Source organism: Grus americana, chromosome 28 (assembly GCF_028858705.1).
Source record: "Grus americana isolate bGruAme1 chromosome 28, bGruAme1.mat, whole genome shotgun sequence".
NCBI classification, from domain to species: Eukaryota; Metazoa; Chordata; class Aves; order Gruiformes; family Gruidae; genus Grus; species Grus americana.
In genome coordinates this window covers 5,369,865-5,380,253 of record NC_072879.1, presented here as the reverse complement: position 1 = coordinate 5,380,253, position 10,389 = coordinate 5,369,865, and the positions used below count along the sequence as shown (strand labels likewise).

The following is a 10,389-nucleotide window of genomic DNA, read 5'->3' as shown; positions in this document are numbered from 1 at the left end:
CTGCGTGACCTTGGGCAAGTCAGACATCTCGTGCTTGCAAATACCAGCCTTGGCTCTGGGGGCTGGTACCTCGCCCAGCGCCCCGACTCCCTCCAATGACTTGGGGGGGTGCAGCTGCGCTGATCCCAGCGCTCCCAAGCACTCGCAGCTCTGATCCCACGCTAGGACACACGGAGCTGCTTTTTGCAGGTGCTGGGCCTGCCTGTGCTCGCCCTCTCTGGAGCTTAAAGCTTATGAAACCTGGCCTTGCTGTTTTCCTTTCTGCACGGGAGTCAGGCATTAATTAAACTGCTATTAAATGCCCTGAGGGTGCAAGCTTGGAGCCTTCTGTTTTAAATGCAAAGCATCTTACAGCTGGAGCATTTTGTTCCCTGAATATGGCTGTGAGCATATTTGTTGCCCCCTTTTTGTCCCCCGTGCCCCAGTAATTGTCCTGACTATTGCAGTTGTGTTTTAGCTTCTACTACGTGTCCCGTTGAGTAATTTTTGGTGCAGGTTTTGAGGTTGGAGGGGCGGAAGAGGACGTAATGGAGGAAGTTGCATATCTCTGAAGCTTCCTTGAGAGAAATCTGCAGACAGAAAAGTTGCTCCCCTTTCTCCCTGCATTCTTTAGAGCCGGGTGGGTGCCAGTGGATGGTAAGCAGCTTTATTTTGCAGGGTTTGTTTCTTTTCTATCTTAATCTGAACTGCTTTTTCCTGTCCCAAAAGAGTAAGTGTTTCCTAAAATGTCTGCAATGCACTCTTAAAACACTCTCGTCTAGAAGAGTTTACAAATCTGTCAGCTCTTTTGATCCTCCAAGCTTGCTTCTGAAGCTGCAGGATTATTTGACGCCATAAAAAGGGGTTGGTTTTCTTCTTTTGAGGACTGAGAATCCTGAGAAGCATTAACTGGGAAATCACCTACCGCAATCCTGAGCTTTTCAATATGTAACAGGCTCTGTCGGGGATTGAAATCCAAATGATGTGGGAGGCCCCCACCCAGCTGTCCTGTGGGAAAGGTAATGGTGCAGCTGGGTTCCCGGTATCTCTCTCGGATAAAGGATTTGCAGCTGTAGCATGAAGTTGAGTTAATTTCCTGAGCGAGCGGTAACGGCCGGAGGAAGCGGCGGGTGCTGTAACAGGGGCCAGGGAAACTGGACAAAAATGACTCTTCCTCAAGAATTGGGACTAAGCATGAGAGCGGCTTGTGAGGCATTTCTCCCATGAAAACTCAGCGTGTGGGGCTGTATTTTTAGGCAGAGGATGTGGAGGGAGAGCAGATGTTCTCGATGACTTATTTTTGAAACAAAAACACTGCTCGAGCTACTAAATTAGCTTGGAAAAGCCACCGCTCGCCCTGAAAGATGCTCGAATGGAAAACTTTCAGACATCTTCATTCCCAAAGCATGTGGAATAAAGGTGCAATGATGGCTCTCGCTCTTGGAAAGCCGTGTCAGTGGAAACTGTGTTTGGTGCTTAGGGGTGTCTCAGGCATTTGATCTCTGAAGTTGCTCAGAAATACCAGGGTCCATCAAAGGAGACGCGGGGCACGCGGTGGCGATGTGAGGAAGACAAATGGCTGCGGTGGAGGGGGGCTGGCGGCGACGGGAGCCAGGGCTGGGGGAGGGCTGCGTGTAGATGCTGGCAAGAAGAAAGGGTGTAAATTGATATTGGAAAATCCTCACGGAGGGATTTTGGTGAAGCACGTATGCGCGGGCATCCCGCTTTCATGCTGGGACAGATGCGAGGTTTCAGTCATCGGCGTGGAGCGGCAGCTCCTCCACTTCCCCACCTCTGTAAAAAACCTCTTATCTCTGGTTCCAGCTTGAGCCCCTTGCTCTGCCGGTGCAGATTTTTGCCGGTGCAGATTTTTGCCGGTGCACGTTTCCGCTGGCTTTCAAGTGAAAACAGCTTCATCCTGGCCCAGCAGCCGCAGCTTTTGCTCTGCTGGGCTTTTCTGCTTTGCCCCGAGTCCCAAAGCTCGGAGGCTGAGTTGTCTCCAGCCAAGAGGCAAACCTTGCTCCCGAGGGGTCCGGATACCACCCTGCCTTCCCTGCTCGCTCTTTTGCTTGGGGCTCGATCCTGCTGGGTGCCAAGTCCCCGAGCAGGCACGGTTAGCTGCGGTGCAGGGAGAGCTGGTCCGGTGGCAGAGAAAACCAGCGGGGTTTTGCAAATAAAAAGAGCGGGGAGAGGCCGTAGGGAGCGTAGCGGGGCAGGGAGGGGGGAGAGCCCACGCTGTCCCTGCCGCTCTCGCTGCCCTTTTGTCTGCGTTTGCCTCCTCTTGCCGTCCAGGCTCCGCTCTCTCGCAAAGCCCCTTGTTCCTCTCCTAAAAAGGACAGTTAAATGCCACCCAAAGGACGGCTAAGACCTCCTAAAGCTCCTGTCAAAACACTAGCGCGGCCTCACGAAGGCTGATCCAGCCGAAGGAACCAACATGTGTCTCTTCCCTCTGGCTCGGCCGCTCTGTTTGCATTTCTCTGCCTCCCCCTCATCTCTAATTTGGGCTTGGAAAGACTCGTCCTGCTCCCAGCCTGTGGCCCAGCTGGAAGCCATGAGGCTCAGCCAGGGGTCCCCGCTGACCCTGCTCTCGCCGTTCCCCCCAGCTGGGTGCCATGGCCGTGCCGCTGGGGCTGCTGCTGGCCCTGCTGGGCTCCGCCACGGCGCCAGATCCGGCCCTGGAGGAGGCCTGGGAAGGGTGGAAGAGCCTCCACGCCAAGGAGTACCTAGGGGTAGGTCCTGCTCCCCCCAAGCCTCCCGGCACGTGCCGGGGCTGGCTCCGAGGGGGTCTCACCTAGAGCCACCCACATGCACCCACCCTGTCCCACATCCCCGTGCTCCCAGGGGACGTTTCTGATGCTGCTGCCGCTCTTCCCCACGGCAGGAGGCAGAGGCTGCCCGCAGGGAGGTCTGGGAGAAGAACCTGCGGCGCATCCAGCAGCACAACCTGGAGGAGTCGCAGGGGCAGCACACCTTCCGCCTGGCCATGAACCACTACGGGGACCTGGTACCTGCCGACACCCCCGGCACCTTCCCTGGGGACCCCTCCCTGCACCTGGGGACTGCACACCCCTCAGCGCACCCAGGGCTCGAACTGGGGACCGGGGACCCCTCAATGCACCCAGGGTTTGATCCAGGGATCGGGGGGCCCCAACCTGCTCTGCTGGGGGCTGGGTTGCGTCCCGGGGGTTGACCGGCCGGTGGGGAGTTGCAGTGCTGCCGGCCAGGCGCTCGTGGCATCACATGAATTTTCCCTTGGCGACCTGCAGACGGACAAGGAGTTTAACCAGCTCCTGAACGGCTTCACGCCGGTGTGGCAGGAGAAGCCGGCGCTGCTCTTCCAGGCGTCGGAAGACGTGAAGACCCCAGCGGAAGTGGACTGGCGGGCAAAGGGCTACGTGACGCCCGTGAAGAACCAGGTGGGCACAGGGAGGGGGGGGTCTGGACGGGGCTGCGTGATGGGTGGCGGGAGTCTGGGCAGCGGAACCAGGCAGCAGCATCCTCCCGAGCACCAAAAAACCTCTGGGCAACCCAGAGAAGCAGCTCCCATAGTTCTGCCCGCTGCAGTTTTGCAGCTGAGGAGCTGGAGAGCAGTACCGGGGGGGGGTCACAGCATTCCTCTCCGGTGGGTTTTGGGGTGATGCTGTGACACACACACCCCCACTGTCCCCATCTCGCCCAGGGGCACTGCGGGTCATGCTGGGCGTTCAGTGCCACGGGAGCCTTGGAGGGGCTCGTCTTCAACCAGACGGGGAAGCTGGCGGTGCTGAGCGAGCAGAACCTCATCGACTGCTCCCGAAAGCTGGGCAACAACGGCTGCCACGGCGGCTACATGACCCGCGCCTTCCAGTACGTGCGTGACAACGGCGGCTTGAACTCGGAGCACGTCTACCCCTACATGGCCACGGTACGGGACGGCGGGCGGCCCCGGGGACACAGCAGCGCGGTGCCCGTGGCTCTGAGCCCCAGTGTCACTCTCTCCCTCCTCTCAGGACACCTCCAGCTGCCGGTACAACCCCCAGGACAGGGCGGCCAACTGCTCCACCGTCTGGCTGGTGGCCCAGGGCAGCGAGGTGGCACTGGAACAGGCGGTGGCGGCCATAGGCCCCGTGTCCGTGGCGGTGGACGCCAGCGGCTTCCAATTCCACTTCTACAAGTCAGGTACCATCTCGCTTTCTGAGGCGTGGATGGGTAAACTGAGGCAGGGCTGCCTCGCTGCAGGGGTGGGCTGCTGAGCCCTTGTTGAGCCCCGGAGTTTCCCCAGGGCACCCGGCCCAGGGGGAACAGGATCCACCACCCTGCTTTCACCCAGAGAAGAAGCGATTGAGGCCAGCTCCCGGCTCACCCCAGCTCTGCTCTTCCCAGGTATCTTCAGCAGCATGTTTTGCAGCCAGCGGGTAAACCACGGCATGCTGGCCGTGGGCTACGGCACAAGCCAGGAGCAGGGGCGCAACGTGAGCTACTGGATCTTAAAGAACAGGTAAGGGTTGAGGGTGTCCCCCAAAACCTGCCGCCCCTTCCACCCCTGTGCACGGCCTGCGTCCCCCTGCTGCGGGGGTCGGAGCTGCGTAGAGGGACACGGCAGGAGCATCCCTGTCCCCATCTCGCTCGCCCTCCCCGAGCGGGGCCGGGCCTCCGTGCCTGGGACCATTCTCCATTTCTCATTCTCCATTTGCTCCTTCTCCATCTCCTCCCGCAGCTGGTCGGAGGCGTGGGGTGAGCGGGGCTACATCCGACTGCTGAAAGGCACCGACAACCAGTGCGGGGTGGCCAACCAGGCCAGCTTCCCCATGCTGTGAGCCGGGCCAGCCCTCCCTCCCCGTGCTGCGGATCCAGGGCCGTTTCCTTCTAGAAAGGGGTTTTTGTTTGTGTGCGGTGAGAAGCAATTAAAATTGGTACGGCAAATGGCTCTGTGCCTGCAAACGGGGGCCAGCCATGGTTTGGTGGCCAAGCTGATGCAGCCGGTCCTTCTCCTGGTGGGAAAGACAAAGCTCCTTCCGCACGACGCTCGGCGAGAGGCTCTTCTTTTTTTTTTCTCTCCCAGCCCAGCCATCTCCTTCCCCTCCCGCGGCCCCTTTTCCTTCCAGCTGCGTCCCGAAGGCCGCCGGCCAGGGCTGGATTTTCTGCCCGTGCCTGCGGCTCTGCCTGACCCTGCAGAGACCGAGCCAACGCCGCTGCCCCTGCGCGCCGAGCTCTTTAGAAAACAGCTCTTTACCCATTAAACCTGCGTGACAAGGCAGAAAACGAACGTTTCCGTCCCGACCTGCTTTTTATTTCCTCCCGTTCCTGAATTTGGGGGATTTAGTGCCACGCACACACAGCCCAGCGAGCTGGAGGGTGAGCGGGGGCCGGGCTGGGGTGAGAGGGGCTGCAGGGCCCGGTGTCAGTGTGGGCTCCCCAAAACGTCCCACGGCTGCCCCATATCCCCCGTGGGAGCACCCACGCAGCAGAGCGTGGCCCCAGGGGCACCGGCTAGGGGGGCAGACGGCTGTCTCCGTGTCCCCTTGTCCTATATCCCCGTGGCTCCTCGCCCCACGGCTCCTCGTCCCGGCCGTTCCCCTGGCCCCACGGTCTCGGCCCCACGGTCTCGGCCCCCCAAGGGTTAACCCGCCCGGGCTTCCTGCCCACATCCAAGATGGCCGCCGAGGCGCCCGCTGAGCGGCCTCAGCCCGCATTGACCCCTCCCGCTCGCCGTAGCCCGGGCTTCCTTTTCAAGATGGCGGCGCCCAGCGGGAGGAGCGGTTGGAGGCTGTGGGCCGCGCTGGTGCCCGCCGTCCTGCTGTGCGTGGCGGCCCGGGCCGCGGAGGAACCGAGCACGGCCGACTTCGATGTGCGGCCCGGCGGGGAGGTTCACTCCTTCTCCCGCAGCCTGGTGAGAGGCGAGGAGGGAGGGGGGTGAGGAGAGGGTACGCGCCTCTATCTGATTGGCTGCACGCCACGTCGCTCCTGCTTCCCGCCACGGGGGTTGGCTGTCAGCGAGGGAAGGCGGGACGAGCTGTGGAGTGTGGGGGGGTCTGGGCCTGGTTGCTAGGGGGCCGGTTGCTAGGGGCGGGGGGACCCGGCCTCTGACGGGAGTAGGGGAGGGGGTCCCCGAGGGGGGGTCTCCAAAGAGAGGGGGGTCCCCAAGGAGAAGGGGGTCCCCGAGGGGGGGTCCCCAAAGAGAGGGGGGTCCCCAAGGAGAAGAGGGTCCCCGAGGGGGGAGTCTCCAAAGAGAGGGGGGTCCCCAAGGAGAAGGGGGTCCCCGAGGGGGGGTCCCCAAAGAGAGGGGGGTCCCCAAGGAGAGGGGGGTCCCCGAGGGGGAGTCTCCAAAGAGAGGGGGGTCCCCAAGGAGAAGAGGGTCCCCGAGGGGGGAGTCTCCAAAGAGAGGGGGGGTCCCAAGGAAGAGGAGAGTCCCCGAGGAGAAGGGGGTCCCTAAGGGGGGTGCGTCTCCAGCAGAAAGAGATCTCCAAGGAAAATGGCTCCCCAAGGTGGGACAAGGAGGTACCCAGGGAGGGAGGCTTGCCATGGAGAATGGCCCCCAAGAAGAAGGGGGTCCCCAAGGGGAGTTCCCAAGGGGAGGAGGTACCCCAAGGGGGAAAAGGGGCTCTCAGAGAAAGAGGGTCGCCATGGGAAGGAGGCACAGGAAGGGGCCCTATGGAGAGGGGGCTGGGAGTCCCTGGGCCCCCAGAACACGGGTCCCCACCCCAGCACTGTGGGGTCCTGCTGACACCCCACGGGGGGTGAGGGCTGCACGGTCCCGGCTCTGTCTGTGCTCCGATGAGGTCTGGACATGGATGTGGTCCGTGCTCCTCCTCAGTCACCCCCGGGGTGAGACCGCTGGGGGCTGCACCGTGCCGGAGCCCCAGGAATTCTCTCAGGTGTCCCCAGATCTCACGTCATCGTCGAGAAGTGGCTGATGGTGAACAAAGAGAAGGTCCTGCTCGAGCAAGGATGCTCATCATCTTCTTCCCTTCTTCCAGGGGGATTACACCTGCACCTTCACGTATTCAGCTCAGGGAGGAACGAACGAGGTGAGCTGGGCAAACCTTCAAGTGTTTCCCTTACGCTCGGTTTCTACAGCTGCGCAGAACGAGACGCTGTTCAGGATGATTTTGTTTGCAATGAGCTGATTCCAGGGACCGGGAGCTGTGAGGAAGGGTGGTTGCACCATTTCTAACGCTGCATGTTTGCAAAAGTAACTTACTGGATTTACTCCCTGAACAGAAGCGTCCTTCACGTGTTACGGTGGTGCCGTGGTTCGCAAGGCCGTGACATTTGTAAGGTTTATTAACAAATCTCTGGGCTGGATGTCTCTGGAGAACAGGGAGTTACATTTTCATACCCCAGCTGGTAGGAAGGACCTCGTAGGAGTAACTCCTGTGCTCTTTAGGAGGCTTGAAGTTTTTTGCAGCTCGTGTGGCTGCTGCACTAAGTGCTGTGCAGATACACAGTTTGTACTTTCTTATCCGCAAGTGCTGTTAGAATCAGGTCCTTTTTTTTTCAGTGCAAAGGGAGATGAGACTTGAACTCATTTCTGTAACTCCGCTGATGAAATCGTGGAGAGGAGAGGGTGACCAGGCCTTGAGTTTTGTGCAACACAAAGTAAAAGGGGCCACCAGCAAGCGTGGTGTAGTTACGTTGTGTTATTTTAGAGCTGTTGAAACTTTGCCTGCAGCTGGGAGGGGAGGTGACTGGCGTCAGGGGGAGCAGGAGGCTCTTACCCACGTTCACTGTTTGGACCTTTCCCCTCTGCAGCAATGGCAGATGAACATTGGAGTCAGCGAAGACAACCTGCTCTTCTCCTGCTCTGTCTGGAGGTGCGTTCTTTAACCTCGAACTCTCTGAGGCAAAAGCAACAAGAAGGCGGGTGGGATCTGGGCCAGGGCCCCTGCCTCCCGCCTGGGTTTGCCTCCCTGCGGGGCAGCACCGGAGGGCTTTCCCCTCCCCAGAGCTGCTGTGACTCTGGGTGGGCTCTGCAGCCAGGCGGCGGTTGGTAAATGTGTTTCCCCCCTCTCCACCCTCCTCACTAGATGGAGCTACAAGAGAGTCAGAGGTGGCTGTGGCAGGAGGGAGCCATGAACGGCGAGCGTGTCTGCACCTCCGCCCTCTGTGCCGATGTCAGAGACTCTGCTTTCTTGTTGCAGGCCCCAAGGGAAGTCTTATCTCTTCTTTACCCAGTTTAAAGCTGAAGTGAAAGGAGCCAAGATAGAGTATGCCATGGCTTATGTAAGTCCCAGCTGATCGCGTGGAAGCAGGTGTGTGGGAGGCTGTTATAAAACATGAATTGGACATGGAAAACATTTATTAGACATCCGTCCAATAAAATGTTCTCTAGCACATCCCTAATTAGAGAGCGGCGGCAGTCAGGAGGGGCCGCAGGTAGGCTCTCCCGCACCATTTGTTTCTGCTCCCTCAATGCCGTCGGGTTGCTGCTGGCGTTGCCGGTGTCGTGACTCCGAAAGACACTGTCCTGCCAGGGTGCACTGCACAAGGGGAGCCTCGGTTGGCCTCAACAAATTGCACGTGACGAAGTAAATAAAACCTCTGCTCGTGCCTTTGTCTGGTTCGTTCTTCCATTTCCCAGCCCTCAGCGGTGAGGCTTTCAGGTAACTGAGCAACACAAGTTCGTGGTTTAATAGGAAATGGAAAAATAGCCAGAGAATTTCCTTTGGATTTCCTGTGTGGATTTAATTCTTTCACTCCACATGACTAAAATACAGGTTCATTCTTCCTCAAAATGTGCTGTTGTTTGTTTGCTTTAAATACAGTAACTTCTTGGATTGCCGCAAATGCTTAAACCTTCTTCCTTCCCATTTCAGTCTCAAGCTGCAGTAGGTGGACAAAGCGACGTCCCCTTAAAAGAGGAAGAATTTGAAATCACCGAAACAACAGGTCTGTGACCCAGAGAACCACGTGAGAGAGGGGTGGTGTGGGAGACAAGCCTGGCTGTCTGCCGGGAGACGAGCACTTAAGCTTAACGCAGATAGGTGACAACGTACAGAACAGTGCACGTTACAGTCAGGGGTATGGTGCTCTCGATCCGTAGCTGGCAGCAGGATTTTGTGGGTCTCGTTCCAGTGTAAATGTTAAATTAGCATGGGGGAAGAACGGGTTTATCACAACGTGCTTGTCGCGTGCGTAAGAAGGAAGTGCAGTGCCCGACTTGCTGGCTTTATTGTCCTGGAAAGGAACCAGCAGGGTTGTTTTGTTCATGCCTTACCATCTGTTTATCCTGTGCTTGTTTTCTCTCTTTCTAGTGTCTCACAGGGAAGGCAAGTTCCGTTTTGAACTGTCCAAACTCATGATTGTAGCAAAAACGCCGCGTGACGAGCTGTGACTCGGAGGCCAGTGTTGGGCCGGGTGCTTTGGCCGGAAGAGCATGGCAGATAAAGAGGATTCTTTGTTAACCGTGGGTTTTTTTGGTTGGCCAAACCTTTTATGTTTTCCATATTGAAATGTGCTAGGGTCCAACGCAAGTGGGGCTTGGAGGTGTTAAGACAGATGCATTCTGTCTTGTGTCAGAGTAACAATGTGCTTTGCAGCTGGAAACCTCCTCCGGGACTCCTGATCTGCAGCCAACTGTTCTGTCGCCCGCTTTCTGCTTGGTTGATCTGCTGAATATGGTAAAGCTCCCCTCGAACGGGGGCTCCTTATCTCCCCTGCTAGGAAGAGCAATGCAGAAAGATAAGCGGCTGGATTTAAACACTGTTTGCTAAAGGAAAGTTGTTAACTCTCTAGTCTCTGGAGGGGGGGACGGGATTTCTCTCTCTGCAAGCATGACAGGAGGAAATAATTAAATTGGGTGGGAGGGGGAAGGAAGGGAAAAAGTTGGCCAAAACTGATTCCTTGTTGAGCACGGCTACCAAAAACCGTCGCTGGGGAGGATGTCCTGGTCCTGCCCTGGTGCAGAGCGTGGGTTGGGATAACTTGGCACGGGGAAGGCAGAGCTGCTTATTCTGACACAACCCAGGAATCAATCCAAGCAACACTTTCATGTCTTAGTACAACTGCAGGACTATTTTCTACATACAGAAGTGATTTTTTTCTTATCTAGAGTAATAACAGCGAGGGAACGTGGAATTCCTTTCCTGTGTAAATACAACACAAATAAAGAAATAAAGCATCGTGCTCTCGCCTGAGTTTGCTCTGCTCTGTGACTCCTGCCCCCTCCAACGGGACGCCTGGCGAGCGCTGCGACCGTCGGCGTTTGCTTGGCCACAAGGAGCCGAGGTGGCGCGTGGGAGGTCGGAGGCTGCAGAGGGTTTGCGGGGGTTCTGCCCGCCAAGAGGAGACGCAGCAACGGGAGAACAAGGCTCCAGCTGGAAGTTTGCGTAACCCAGCGCTGTCCTGACGGGCGCTTTGCCCAGAGGTGATGCCCTGGTTTTTGGCAGTCTAGGGGTGCTTTACACTGAGGATTTTACAAGCTCTGTTTTC

At 57.9% G+C, this 10,389-nt stretch overlaps 2 protein-coding genes across 3 annotated transcripts; both read left to right on the top strand.

The window, feature by feature from the left end:
• The first annotated feature begins 356 nt into the window (after positions 1–356).
• LOC129197130 (procathepsin L-like) lies at positions 357–5,224 on the top strand. 2 transcript variants are annotated; one of them, XM_054805137.1, is made up of 8 exons: positions 357–619; positions 2,583–2,708; positions 2,861–2,983; positions 3,246–3,395; positions 3,659–3,883; positions 3,969–4,137; positions 4,342–4,456; positions 4,676–5,224. In XM_054805137.1, exons 2-8 carry the CDS (start codon positions 2,592–2,594, stop codon positions 4,773–4,775), a joined length of 999 nt encoding a protein of 332 aa, XP_054661112.1. In that variant the 5' UTR covers positions 357–619; positions 2,583–2,591; the 3' UTR covers positions 4,776–5,224. The 2 variants fall into 2 exon arrangements, with proteins under 2 accessions (XP_054661112.1, XP_054661111.1); XM_054805136.1 differs by having other exon boundaries at positions 358–636.
• A 372-nt stretch (positions 5,225–5,596) lies between these two features.
• Positions 5,597–10,083, top strand: MYDGF (myeloid derived growth factor). The gene is made up of 6 exons (XM_054805144.1): positions 5,597–5,848; positions 6,936–6,986; positions 7,711–7,772; positions 8,100–8,181; positions 8,775–8,847; positions 9,213–10,083. Exons 1-6 carry the CDS (start codon positions 5,612–5,614, stop codon positions 9,290–9,292), a joined length of 585 nt encoding a protein of 194 aa, XP_054661119.1. The 5' UTR covers positions 5,597–5,611; the 3' UTR covers positions 9,293–10,083.
• Positions 10,084–10,389: the final 306 nt, after the last annotated feature.

Excerpts from the sequence above, each read along its gene's own strand:
- MYDGF (XM_054805144.1), top strand. The coding sequence starts at position 5,612 with ATGGCCGCCGAGGCGCCCGCTGAGCGGCCTCAGCCCGCATTGACCCCT. Across the intron at positions 5,849-6,935 it reads ACTCCTTCTCCCGCAGCCTG|GGGGATTACACCTGCACCTT; the intron begins GTGAGAGGCGAG and ends CCCTTCTTCCAG. Across the intron at positions 8,182-8,774 it reads TAGAGTATGCCATGGCTTAT|TCTCAAGCTGCAGTAGGTGG; the intron begins GTAAGTCCCAGC and ends TTCCCATTTCAG.
- LOC129197130 (XM_054805136.1), top strand. Across the intron at positions 3,884-3,968 it reads TCTACCCCTACATGGCCACG|GACACCTCCAGCTGCCGGTA; the intron begins GTACGGGACGGC and ends CCCTCCTCTCAG. Across the intron at positions 4,457-4,675 it reads TACTGGATCTTAAAGAACAG|CTGGTCGGAGGCGTGGGGTG; the intron begins GTAAGGGTTGAG and ends CTCCTCCCGCAG.